This window comes from Trypanosoma conorhini, assembly GCF_003719485.1.
Source record: "Trypanosoma conorhini strain 025E chromosome Unknown Tco_14.4_contig_00284, whole genome shotgun sequence".
NCBI classification, from domain to species: Eukaryota; Euglenozoa; class Kinetoplastea; order Trypanosomatida; family Trypanosomatidae; genus Trypanosoma; species Trypanosoma conorhini.
This window is the reverse complement of record NW_021704371.1, coordinates 11,557-23,094: the sequence shown is the minus strand read 5'-3', so window position 1 is coordinate 23,094 and position 11,538 is coordinate 11,557. Positions and strand designations below refer to the sequence as shown.

At 53.2% G+C, this 11,538-nt stretch overlaps 8 protein-coding genes across 8 annotated transcripts, besides 11 other annotated features; all 8 read right to left on the bottom strand.

The window, feature by feature from the left end:
- Tco025E_05102 (40S ribosomal protein S3) lies at positions 1-429 on the bottom strand (the record flags this gene model as incomplete). Its single annotated transcript, XM_029372005.1, has 1 exon — positions 1-429. A coding segment is annotated over one exon (429 nt), but the record flags the coding sequence as incomplete, so codon positions are not given.
- A 304-nt stretch (positions 430-733) lies between these two features.
- Positions 734-759: a microsatellite.
- A 2-nt stretch (positions 760-761) lies between these two features.
- Positions 762-786: a microsatellite.
- A 58-nt stretch (positions 787-844) lies between these two features.
- On the bottom strand, positions 845-1,150 carry Tco025E_05101 (uncharacterized protein; the record flags this gene model as incomplete). The annotated part of the gene is made up of 1 exon (XM_029372004.1): positions 845-1,150. The coding sequence occupies one exon, from the start codon at positions 1,148-1,150 to the stop codon at positions 845-847; it is 306 nt and encodes a 101-aa protein (XP_029227901.1).
- Positions 1,151-1,204: 54 nt separating this feature from the next.
- Positions 1,205-1,226: a microsatellite.
- A 470-nt stretch (positions 1,227-1,696) lies between these two features.
- Positions 1,697-1,720: a microsatellite.
- A 92-nt stretch (positions 1,721-1,812) lies between these two features.
- Tco025E_05100 (uncharacterized protein) lies at positions 1,813-2,448 on the bottom strand (the record flags this gene model as incomplete). The annotated part of the gene is made up of 1 exon (XM_029372003.1): positions 1,813-2,448. One exon carries the CDS (start codon positions 2,446-2,448, stop codon positions 1,813-1,815), a length of 636 nt encoding a protein of 211 aa, XP_029227900.1.
- On the bottom strand, positions 2,448-3,716 carry Tco025E_05099 (uncharacterized protein; the record flags this gene model as incomplete). The annotated part of the gene is made up of 1 exon (XM_029372002.1): positions 2,448-3,716. One exon carries the CDS (start codon positions 3,714-3,716, stop codon positions 2,448-2,450), a length of 1,269 nt encoding a protein of 422 aa, XP_029227899.1.
- A 188-nt stretch (positions 3,717-3,904) lies between these two features.
- Positions 3,905-3,925: a microsatellite.
- Positions 3,926-4,148: 223 nt separating this feature from the next.
- Positions 4,149-4,472, bottom strand: Tco025E_05098 (uncharacterized protein; the record flags this gene model as incomplete). Its single annotated transcript, XM_029372001.1, has 1 exon — positions 4,149-4,472. One exon carries the CDS (start codon positions 4,470-4,472, stop codon positions 4,149-4,151), a length of 324 nt encoding a protein of 107 aa, XP_029227898.1.
- A 555-nt stretch (positions 4,473-5,027) lies between these two features.
- Positions 5,028-5,052: a microsatellite.
- A 110-nt stretch (positions 5,053-5,162) lies between these two features.
- Positions 5,163-5,191: a microsatellite.
- A 1,056-nt stretch (positions 5,192-6,247) lies between these two features.
- Positions 6,248-6,302: a microsatellite.
- Positions 6,303-6,580: 278 nt separating this feature from the next.
- Tco025E_05097 (uncharacterized protein) lies at positions 6,581-7,369 on the bottom strand (the record flags this gene model as incomplete). Its single annotated transcript, XM_029372000.1, has 1 exon — positions 6,581-7,369. The coding sequence occupies one exon, from the start codon at positions 7,367-7,369 to the stop codon at positions 6,581-6,583; it is 789 nt and encodes a 262-aa protein (XP_029227897.1).
- Positions 7,370-7,538: 169 nt separating this feature from the next.
- Positions 7,539-7,570: a microsatellite.
- A 769-nt stretch (positions 7,571-8,339) lies between these two features.
- Tco025E_05096 (uncharacterized protein) lies at positions 8,340-9,725 on the bottom strand (the record flags this gene model as incomplete). Its single annotated transcript, XM_029371999.1, has 1 exon — positions 8,340-9,725. The coding sequence occupies one exon, from the start codon at positions 9,723-9,725 to the stop codon at positions 8,340-8,342; it is 1,386 nt and encodes a 461-aa protein (XP_029227896.1).
- Positions 9,726-10,047: 322 nt separating this feature from the next.
- Positions 10,048-10,076: a microsatellite.
- Positions 10,077-10,156: 80 nt separating this feature from the next.
- On the bottom strand, positions 10,157-11,179 carry Tco025E_05095 (uncharacterized protein; the record flags this gene model as incomplete). The annotated part of the gene is made up of 1 exon (XM_029371998.1): positions 10,157-11,179. The coding sequence occupies one exon, from the start codon at positions 11,177-11,179 to the stop codon at positions 10,157-10,159; it is 1,023 nt and encodes a 340-aa protein (XP_029227895.1).
- A 72-nt stretch (positions 11,180-11,251) lies between these two features.
- Positions 11,252-11,281: a sequence feature (A-rich).
- Between the last annotated feature and the right edge of the window lie 257 nt (positions 11,282-11,538).

Below are 11,538 nucleotides of genomic sequence, written 5' to 3'. Positions count from 1 at the left end.
CCCCTTGATCTTGCCGCCCACCGTCACCTCACACCCCTTGGCGCCGCACTCCATCACGTGGCGGACGATGCCCATGGCGGCGCGGCGCACCTGCAGGTTGCTCAGCAGCTTAAAGCGGAGTGACTCCGCCTGCGCCATGGCGGAGAGGCCACGCACCTCGACGCGCTCGGCGTACAGCTGCAGCTTGCCCTCCTTGTAGTGAAAGCGCTGCTGCAGGCACGCCGTGAGCTCGCGGATGCGGCGGCCCTTCTCCCCGAGCACCTCGCGCGTCTTTGTGGCACGGATGACGATTTCGGTGCGGGTGGACGTGATGCGGTGCTCCACGCCAGCGAAGCCGTCGTCGGCGAGCTCGCGCTTGAGGAACTCAAACAGCTCGGCGTAAAACACGCCATCACGGACGATCATGCGCTTCTTGGAGAGAGGCCCCATTGCCGTTGTTGCTCCACTAGTGTGTTGTCCCTTTGAGAGTCCACTTGGAAAAAGGGGGACAAAAGCAAAGTGAAAGAAAGAGGAATATGGATCACATGACGAGCCCGCTTGTGCACGCACCTACATGAAGAAAGTGCGAGGGACGGAGGGACGGAGAGTGGCGAGCGCGACCCGTGCCATTAAGACGGATGGAGAGATCGCCCGCCAGAGCCACAGACACGCAATAAGAAAGAAAAAAAATATGTATGAAATTTGAAGGGGGAAAAAGCCTTCATCTCCACTAATTCCTCTCGTTTTTTAGTGCATATATATATATATATATATATATATGCGTGTGTGCGTGTGTGTGTGTGTGTGCTCCTCCTTCGCGCTTCCTCTTGGACCAAGCAGAGCCCCATTGCGGGCCTTTGCGCCCTCACGCGGCGGGGTACGACAGGATGACGCGGTCCCGCATTGGGCATCCCGCCGAAGTCACGGGATGTCGGTGCGTGACGGCGAACCCAAGCCTGCAGAGGGCCGCGAGCGCGGCCTCAACCGCCTCCTCGCCCGTGGCAGCATCATCGATGATCAACTTGGCGTTGCTGCCCACCGCCGCGAGCTCCGCCTCCGACTTCGCCATCGTGCACGGCGCAGTGGCCCTGTCAACGCGGCATATCTTCTCCGCCTCAACCTGCGCCAACACCTCGGGATGGGCAAACTCGTGAAACACCGCCAGGTACATCGCCAGCTGTTCTCCCCGTGCGCGTACACACGTGGAAGAAAACAGTTTTAAGTTAAAGAAAGAAAGAAAAAGGAAAAGAGCGTGTGGTACGACAGCGCGATGGGGCCAAGGCCCCGTTACAGTTTGTCCCACCCGACAGAAGCATCAAAGGCCCAAGCTGTCAGCCCAGCAGCGACGGAGACGGCGTGCGACGCAGCAACGTCTTTGATCAGCGCGGACACACGCTCGTACAAATGGAGCAAGAAGAAGAAAAAACGAAACGAAACAACATATAAGGCCTATAAAAATAGTACAAAACGAAACACTAAAAATAGAGGTTCTTCTCAGAGAAGGGGAACAAGACACCAGAAAATATCGTACCTAATCCATGAAGTGGGACCAAACACGAACGACAAGACGAACACAGTTAGTACTTATCTATCCGTCGCACACACACTCTACATATATATTTCTGTCCGTCTGCGTGTAGATGCGCGGGTGTGCTTACCGGGGCAAGTAATCCACACCACCATGAGGCATCACCTCACATATCCAAATATTCACAACTACATATATATATATATATATATACTTCACCTCAATTGCATCTGTCCTTCATAAGCATAGTGACGGTTTTTTGCTTCTCCCCTCCTCCCTCATCTTCGCTTCCTCCCGCTTTCCATTCACAGACAGTTCATAGTTCTAGCTGACTCAATGGACGGAGGAACATAAACGAGGGCGTTCTTACTACAATGCACAGCTTGCACCGCCTTTGGGTCGGCTGCAAGTTCACCAATGGAGATAGGGCCAACAAAGTGACCGCGGCTTTGCTGCACCACGGCCGCCATTGAGGCCGCCCCCCTATACGGCGCCGTTCCAGGAGCAAGTCCCGTCACGGTGGCACATGCAATGGCCCTCACCACAGCACAAAACCCCGTTGTAGTTACTACGCTGTTGCTCTCAATTCTCTCTGAAACGAGTTGGTCACGGCCCACATCGCTATCACTGTCAAAGTGAAGATCCGGCCCCAAAGCAGGTGCATCCTGGCCGCGGTGGCTGCAGCGGCAGCAACGCCTACAACAGGTGGAGAAAATCCAACCCATTAGTTCCTCCGTATAGAGGAAGAGTAGCACGTTCACCACGGCAGCAAAAGGATACATAAAAGAGACCATGGCCGATAGATAAAAGTCTGCGACAGAGGCGGCGTATGACGCTGACAACGCAACGACGAAGCGCTCCAAGGCACCAAAGAAGTACACCAGAGTAGGATAGGCACAGAAAACTATGATGCGACACGACACAATCGGGTTATCGCGCATCAAGGAAGGGGAAGAACGCCGCAACGTGGTGTACGCATACACCGCACTAAAAAAAAAATCACCGGCCAGGCATATGCTGCAGCCACCTGCAGCAGCACGAGGACCGATTTTTGCCAGAGTCCCGCCTGAGGAGAGAGGTCAGCAGTGGCGGGGATCCAGCACCATGCAAACTTCTGTGAAAAGAAAAGCGTATTATCCAGTGTTCGAGGCGTTTCCAGATGTGCACCATTATGACGTGGCACCACCACAATGTCTGGCACATAGAGCAGCAATATCCAACACAAGAGCAGAGAAACGGAAGCGTACAAGAAGGCAACCAGATAAAACTTCCATGTGAGACGCAGCAGAGCGTGGCGCATAGGATGCTCTGCCGTCGTTACATCAACATCGTCACTGTTTGACACCAACGGCCACTGAAGCACGGAGACGGAAACCGATGTGCCAGCAGCAACAGAATCAGAAGCAGAAGTAGCGGCGGCAGCAGCCGCGGTAGCGGTAGCGGCAGCGGCAGCGGCGACAGTATCATGGGCGGGACTGCCATCACTACCACCACTGCTACGACTATTTCTCGTTGTTCTATTGGTGGAGGGAGGGGGCCCTCCACAACAGGAGAAAAAACGCCTGTAGCAAGAACAAAAGAAAAAGGGAAATCCCCGTCCCGCCGCTTCGCTCTGCCTGGAGCACATACATCGCCGTTTGCGACGATCATCACTTCGACCGTGGGAGGGCTGCGTTATGCCCGACGTGGAGCTCACTCCGCTGCTGCTAAGCCCATGTTCCCATAAAAAGTGGGCAGCTCCCTGGGACCCGCCCTCAGATGTACGAAAGATTCGTCCGTCGTCGCTGTTGCCAACTTGCTCCAGCGAGGAGAGGCGACGACTGTTGGCCAGCACAACAAAAAATACCGTCTGCAGCACTTGCCCCATCGCGTCCAGGCACTGATGAATTGAGGCATTGACGTTGCACATTGCATATGTCATGCCAGAGGGTGAACAGCCACCCGCGTCTACGACGCGTTCCCCCCGCAAGACTGTCATGAGAGCAAAGATGAAAAGCTGCACCGCCTGCAGCACCTGCACCACGACGACCACGACAAACACGTCATTAAATACACTGCGAAGCGCACTCGAATAAAAAAAGCCAAAATATTGGACGAGGAGGAGAATACCAGCCAACACCGCACACACTGCCGCCGCCATGCACATGATGCAGTTCAACCTCGTTGATGAAGAGTACGGAAGTGCACTGCAGTTGCTCGGCGGAGGCATTTTGTCCACATAGCCATCGCCCAGAGAAAACGACTTCATGTGCAGGACGGCACTCACGTACTTTGCCTTCACAGACCCGCAAGAAGTAAGATAAAAAAAAAAAGGTATTTCCACTTATCAATGACAAAAAACACGAAGCCACGCAGACAACGAACGGCGAGCAAAGGAAAAATGGAAGTAAGAGGAAGCACCACACACACACACACACAGTGATGAAGAAATATGTGAAGGAGGAAAATCGCTCAGAATTGCACTGGCGCACTAAGAAGAAGGTGTGAGAGTTAAAAATTTTCGAGGGCATGCGTGGGAACAACCCCACTCGTCTCCCACTACAATCGACAAGTGAGACGCACATAAATGCCTCTTTCTTCCCACTGCAACCATTCCTCGGTGGAGCGTTAAGTGTTAAGCGGCAGAAGGCTCTTCCCTTGTTCACTGCCGCATGGTCTCCATCATGGAAGACATAGCATTAAACTGTACTCGCCGTGTCTCATCCTCGTTCACACGCATATTCGTCATGCGGTAAAGTTCGTCCCACTTGGCGCTGCAGTTCGTGACACACTTCTTCTCGGCAAGGTCGGCGTTCAATCGATAACGAATTGGGGCCTGCGTGGTGCGCAGCAGCGTGTACAGCTCCTCGGTGTCGAGGCAGCGGTCCAGGCAAAACGTCGTGCTACGGTGCAGCATGGCTGACTGGACGCGAACGGAACCCAACAACTGAAAGGCTCGCGTCGCGTCCTGCTCGAATGGTGTCATTGGAGGGGCCTGCGGCTGCATGATTAGCTTCTTCCTTCGCCTCGTTTAAATGCCTTTTCGTCCTCGCCTCTCCGCTCTTCCCCCTTCCTGCGTCTTGTTCCTTTGCTTTCTGACCCTCATCGTGCAAAGCAAAACAAGATGTGTGGCACACCCGCGCATTCACACACAGCGAAGAACGCGTGCGTTGAAATTGTGGGGGTGGGAAAAGGAGAGCAGACGGAAGAAGCAAGAGGGAGAAACTATAAACAGCCGTCGCACCGCAGTGCGTCACCCAACTCACACACAGAAGCTCAAAAAAAAAAAAGCATTGAACTACAAAAAGCAGGACCCCACAACACTTCTCCTTCACACGTCATCCCGAGCTGACGAATTCTGCACTTCCTCGCTCAAGTTTTCTTCTCGGGCCCGCTGCCGCAGCTTGAAGGCAATTAGAATGGGGAACGCGCACGGAAGAAGACGAAACTCACTTTCCCAGCCTACACCGCGACCCACCTTCCCCTTCCCGCCCTGCCTCTTTGTAGGAGGCTACCTCGCCATCCCTGTGCGGTTGCACGAGTGTGTGTGCGTGTGCGTGTCTGTGCATGGAATCCAGTGGGTTCTGCCCCATTTTTTCCTTTGTTTCATGGAAGAGCAAAAAGAATAATTAAAAAACAACGTCCACACGCAAACACGCCCACGCACGGAGAGGCCAAAGAAAGAAAGAAAGAAAGAAAAAAGAACCTTCTTCTCTAGTCAATCTTTCTACATCCTATATCCGACTCCTCCTCACTCATCGACTCATTAAATATCACAATCACCGTCTCTGTATCCCTCTTGTCACCCACGCATTTTTCTCCTGCCACGCATCTCGCTTAATCGCTTCCCCCGCCACTCTTCACAGCTAGCCGCGCAACCCAGAGTTTCCAGGCAGCATAGCACCTTCGCACGCATGTACTGTGTCGGTGCAATTCCGCTGTGTTAGCCACACAGCCCCCTATTGTATTCTTTTTGTTCCTTTTCGCACGGTTTAATCGGTTCTGACCCCACGTACCCTACGACGCCCTCTCTCCCCCCACCCCACCCCCTTTACGTTTCCCCTTTGCTTACAGATGCACCTCCTGCACCCCTCACCCGTCGTTGTGGCTGCTTCCATGACGACGCAGACAGCGACCGCCTCCAATGAGCAATACACCCACGCACAACCCCACGAGAAGAGCTACCCACGTCGATGCCTATGCGTGTCGCCGGAGGGCAACCACCATCCGCCGGCAAGGGTGAAGCGCGGAAACAAGGGCTCAACACATACCAACATAAAAATAAAATCAAAAGGAGATGAGGAAACAACCGGCACCCAATTCACCCTCCTCCTCCTCTTCTAGCACCTTCAGTGCCCTAAACAGGGATAAAATAAAAAATAAAAAAACTCGCCTACGCAATGTTCAATACCTGCCATGCAGGGAATAGTAAGCCGTCGTCCCACACACCCACCTACACGGGCTGTGCGAAGCGTGGCAATGGCACGCGCACTAATAGTGGTAGGATGGGGGCGTGCAAGATGACGTGTAGATTGACGGCATAAACGAGAGACGAGGCAGAAATACCGAGCAAACACGTGTGGGAGAGGGATACTTGGGCGAGCAAAAAAAGGTATAATAAAAAAAACACCGCAAACGAAGCTACTGAAAATAGGGAAAAAGGTGGCAACAAAATACACACTAGAGCCGCCCCGAAAGAATGAAGGAGGCTAAGGTTACATCTTTAGTGCATTAGCCGCAACGAACCTAAACAAGTGAAGTAAAAAAAAGAAGACAGGAATACATGGAAAAAAACACAAGAAAGAAAGAAAAAAAAGAGTAACTTTTTTTTTTTTAGCGTGTCTTTGCGTGCATTTGTTTTTCTTTATTTTCCCTTGCAGTGTGGGACGCGTTCCGCATTCCTTCGGGTCCGCTTTGCACCGGCCCCTCCGTCCTCCAAGTGCAGGAGACCCAAAAAGGAGATGCAGCGTTCAGAACAAAAAAAATGCCGCGCGCACGCAGACACACACGCACATGTAACCAAAATCCTTTCAATTCCTTCTTGCTTTCCCTATCGCTGGTTTCTCTTTTCCCCACCTGCCTCCTTCTTTTTGTTTAACGCTGCGAGAGCACGCGGTGTGAGAGGCGGACCGCGATGTAGCAGACCAGGAACCAAGACACGAGTCCGAGGCTCTTGAGTTCATCCTCCCCCGCGTTGGCCGCCGCCATTGCGACACCCCTCCCCTCAACGTCAGACATTGCAGAGCTACTGACGCTCAGGTTACTCCCTTGCAGAAACAAACACTTGTGGCTGGGCCCTTCCAGAGCACCGTCAGGGTCAACGCCGGGGCTCGGTGAGGCCCACAGCAGTGGACCAAGTAACACCGTCATCGCTACTTTGTCTGCCCACTTCATGGGAGACGGCACACAGTGACGAAAACAGTGTGAAAAAACGACAACGGCTGGACGATTCCCGTAGATGCATAGCATCGGGATCATAAACCCAAAGGATATGAAGAAGCCTATTGCAGTGGGAGTATTTAAGCATAAAAAACCATAGCAATTCTGCAAGAATGCTATCCTATGTGTATCATTTACCGTTTGACTGGTGTTCCGGCAACAATGGAGGACACAACGGTGCTTACGTGCCAGTGCAAGTCGTTTCATGAGCAACTGAACATTCCGGGTAATCCTGCCGTGAATATGCAATTGCTCGGTGGTGTTAAACCTCTCCGCCTCTTCCCGCAGCTGCGCGATTTGTTTCTCTAGTTTACTCTCTTCTGGGTAAAATAGGCGTGGAACCAAGCGCCACCAGTGCAAGTATCCCAGGTATGACACTAGTGTGAATACGGCAATTAGCAACGCCAGTACATTGTCCTCCAAGAAGGGGCACGTTGCCTGCATCTACTACACAAGGGAGTGAGCAGGGGCGGTGGTGCTAGTCCCTAGCAGCGGTGCGCCACGTGCACAAAGAACAAACGCACACCGCCGACTCTCGCAACTGTCGGTGAAGAAGCAGAGAGGTGTGGAAGCGCCATGAAACACGGAGACATGCAGAAAGCAACAGCAACCAAAAAGAAGGGGAAAGAAAAGAAAAGAAAAAAACTCACGACTACTAACTATAGAATGAAACCACCACTCACCACACGGGATTGTAGAAGCAAAGAAGCGCGCAAACATGCACACCCAACACAAGTGCAATTGAAACCCACAAGAGGCATTATCTATCACACGTGTACTTGTTAAAATGCAACTAACAAAACCACCATTATCAATGATCAAAGGTAGGGTTCGCTTGCACGGCACTGCGTCCACACACACCCAGACACGCCTTCCCCCACTCAGCTTTTTCTTCCCAAGTGACGGCTTTCTTTTTCTTTACCCCCACCCTTTAAGTTCCCCTTATGCCTCCCGCGGCGGTGAGGAATTCCTTTCGCTCCCTTTATCATTCTGTTCCCCACCCCTTTTATCTCTCCCTCTATCTATCGGGCTCTATACCATAGACGCTCTACGCAGCAGCTGTGCACCAGCGGCAAGCACTAAAGAAGACGAAGTAAACACAAAAGCAGAAGAAAAAAAAACGTCAAAAACGTCTTTCTTTCTCCTCCCTTTTTTTTGTTTGCTCATCGTTGATTCCGTCATCTTCCGCTTCTTGACGTCTCCCTCGTTCAGTTATCTCTCCTCCATCCCTCTAGCCCCTCTCGAATTTAAGTAAAACGAAGAGACAGCGGAAGGAAAAAAAAGTGTAGCATACGCATGCCGGAATAAATGCATGCGTGCATAAGTATACCTCAAAACGCTTGCAGCGCACATACCGTCAAGGCACGTTGGGAGAGACATCCACCAACCTCGTGCACTGCCGGAGAGAGAATTACTAGAGGAGATACGCAATGCCGTTGTCGTAGAACACAAGCTCACGCTGATGGAAGCTGCGTAGGATTGCCTCTACGGTCTCCATGGCAGACGGTTTGCGGTATCCCATCTGGGCCAACTTCTTCACCACCACAACAGACGTCACAGGGTCGTATAGCTGAACCACCGACGCCACCTTCTTCTCCAGCTGCATCATTGTCCACTCCTCATCCTCCTCATCCTCCTCATTACTATTATTAAGCCGCGATGCGGCCACCGCCTGGTGGACGACGGCTGCAGCAGCGAAAACCTTGTCATTGTGCCGCACTTCCAACTCTGCTTCTCCCTCTACCTCCGCTGGTGCGCCTTCCTCCCCCTCCATGGGAGTTTTGGTTCGCACTTTCGCAGCTGTATCCGAAGCGGACGTGCGTCGCGGAATCCGCGGAGTGTCGTCCATAGAGGAGACATTGCCGTCCACAGCAGTTAGCATGGTACGAGTGTTCTTCCTGTGATTGCCCCTACTCGTGTTGCTGCTGAGCACGGCGGTATTAGTTGCGCCTGTGGGGCCTGGCGGCGTCGCTGCAGTTGTTGCCGCCCCTACCGCCCTGCTTCTTCCTGCAGCTGAGGTTGCCTGAGATGTGGAACCCCTTGAAAGCAGTTTCTGAATCATCTGTTCGTCGCGCTTAAGCTGCGCCTGCACAATGTGAGAGCTCGAGACACGTTTGCCAAGCTTCTCGCAGTGCGTGTAGTGGAAGCTGGCGAGAGTGCTATAGAGCGCCATCTTGCTGCGGCTCTTGGGGAGCGGAATATCCAGCATGACGCACAACACCCGTAGAGCCTCAACGTGGAGCTCAAGGAGGCTAAGGCCCACAACTTTATCAAGTAAGGTACGGAGATATGCCGCAATGAACTCTGTGTTGTCCACCTCTGATACCTCGGCACCGGTGTGGGGGCCAGAATGTTCCGTGCCTGTCTCAGCAACTGGGCGAAGCTCGCCACTCTCGCCTTCGTCTGCGTTTTTTGTCCCCTTTCCATTCTCCGCTTCAACTGCCCCCTCCTTCGCATCGTCACGGGGGCGTTTCACTGCGGCAGATGCAACGAGCGGAGTGGGCTCACAAAACTCCTCCGCCACGAGTGCCGGCTTTTTATGCCTGCACGTTCTGTACTGCCGTGCAGCAGCGGCCTCCTCGATGGCATGTCGCCAGCGCAACTTAACCTCGTCTGTGGCAGTGTGCAGCAGCCGCAGTGCCCGAGCGAAAATGCCTTTCCGTATTTCGTCCTCCTCGCTACGCAACGGCGGCTGCAGGCGCTCAAATGGGTTGTTGATGTTTTTCTTGTTCGCGCCGTCGTTGCTGTTGGTGTTGGCGGCGCCTACAACAGCCACCGCCGCGGCGCCGTCTAGCTGCATATGTCAATGTTTATGTAAAAGGGAACTGTGGGGCGGGGACGCCTGGCCTCCGCCACTGTGCCTGCTCTTCCAAACGCGAGTAATTCGTGCTCGGGGAACAGTAAAGTCGCTCCCTCCTTTGCCTCGTTGGTGTGGAGGTTGCTGATGGTGGTGGGCGGCGATGGTGACGGCCCTTCCCCCGAGAGGCAGAGCGAGGGAGTCAGAAAGAGAAAACGCCGTGCCGCCTAAACGCTACGACTGTTGGAGTAGGACCGAAGCACAAGCGACGATGTGACCTCCAAAGAGGCGGAGCACAAGTGCAAACAGAGAGCCAGGACGAAAAACACACAAACACACAGAAATGCACACACAAAAGGCGGAAAAGGCAAATGACAAGGACGATATGGGGGAAGAAAAAACTAAACGAATAACTCGAAAGTCGCTATCTCGTGTCAACCCGCCTCACTTTCCTTGCCAGCGCCGTCAGCAAGTTTGCTCAACGCCTCCCCCGCCGCCCCAGCCACACCCCCACGTGCACGCCACTTCTCCTCAAAGGACATGGTGGTATTCTTCGCCAGCACCAATGCCCGCCGTAGAGAGATCGTATTTCCCTCGTTCTCGCGTAAAACCGGCTCAAACGCCTCACGGTAGTCCTCGTAATATGCCGCCACAGAATCACGCAGTTGCGTATAGAGCGGTGTGTACAAAACGAATAACGCGGCAACAAGGAAGCATGTCACCCATAACACAACCCACTCCACTCGCTGCAAACGATCACTTAGATCTGCTGCCACATCTGTACCACTTTCCTGCGGAGGAAATGGAACCGTCCCGGTTTCGTCTGAGTGTGGAATCGGCTTAGATAAAAAGTGGCAAAGTGGCTCCCAGCCGCTTCCGTAACGATACACAAGTAACCTATCCTTCGGCACCACCGTCTTCACACGATCTTCTAGCATCTCCAAGACGGCTGCCACGGAAACTTTTCGACTCGATCCAGCCATACCCATAGTCATTTTCGATACCATTTGATGGAGATGGGCACCGGCTTGCCGCTTTGCCGCCTTCTCTGTCTGCCGCAGCAGCGGCTCCCAGATGGTCGCTGCATCCAACGCCCATGCGTCCTTGTCCACTTCCTCAACAAGGATAACACGTGTGCTCAGCGGGCACTCTTTCAAGATTTCCTCAAAAGCCAAGGTGCACGGCGGGCCCACCAAGGCATCAAAGCCTCCACTGCCGTCACTTGCCCCCTTGTCACTGTTGTCAAGCATGGCGGGGTTAAACGGTTTCTTTTTACTCAAAACCATGCACCACTCTTGTGGGTGCGTCGTCACGCGACCCTCTGTGAAGGTTTGCCGAAAGGTATATGGGGTGTACCCAAGCTGCTGCAGCGCCCGCGTCATCGCCCCGCCACCGGGGATCATTGTCAGGCAGAGCACCTTTGGCGGAGCACGCAGCCACTGGCCACGACGCCACATTATTGGCGTTGTTCCCGCCGATGCACTCAGAGCAATGAACAAACACCACAGCAATCAACTTAAAAAGGCTCGTTCTTTTTTTTTCTTTCTTCTTTTTTTTTTATCTGCTTGTGATTATTTGCGTCTCCCTCTCTCCCCTCCTTCCCCCTTCACCCCAAGTCCCATTCTTGCCTCAGAATGATTGAGCGGGGCGCCAGAAGTGAAGAGGAGGGATGTGAGGGAAAGTCCAAAGAGGCAGAAACCAAAAAAAAAAGAGTAACGCAGCGGCAATCCCACAAATACGTCGCAGCCAGAGTTATCAACCCCCACCCTCTCTCCCAATTAAGGCAAAAAAAAAACGGTTTAAGAATAGGACATTG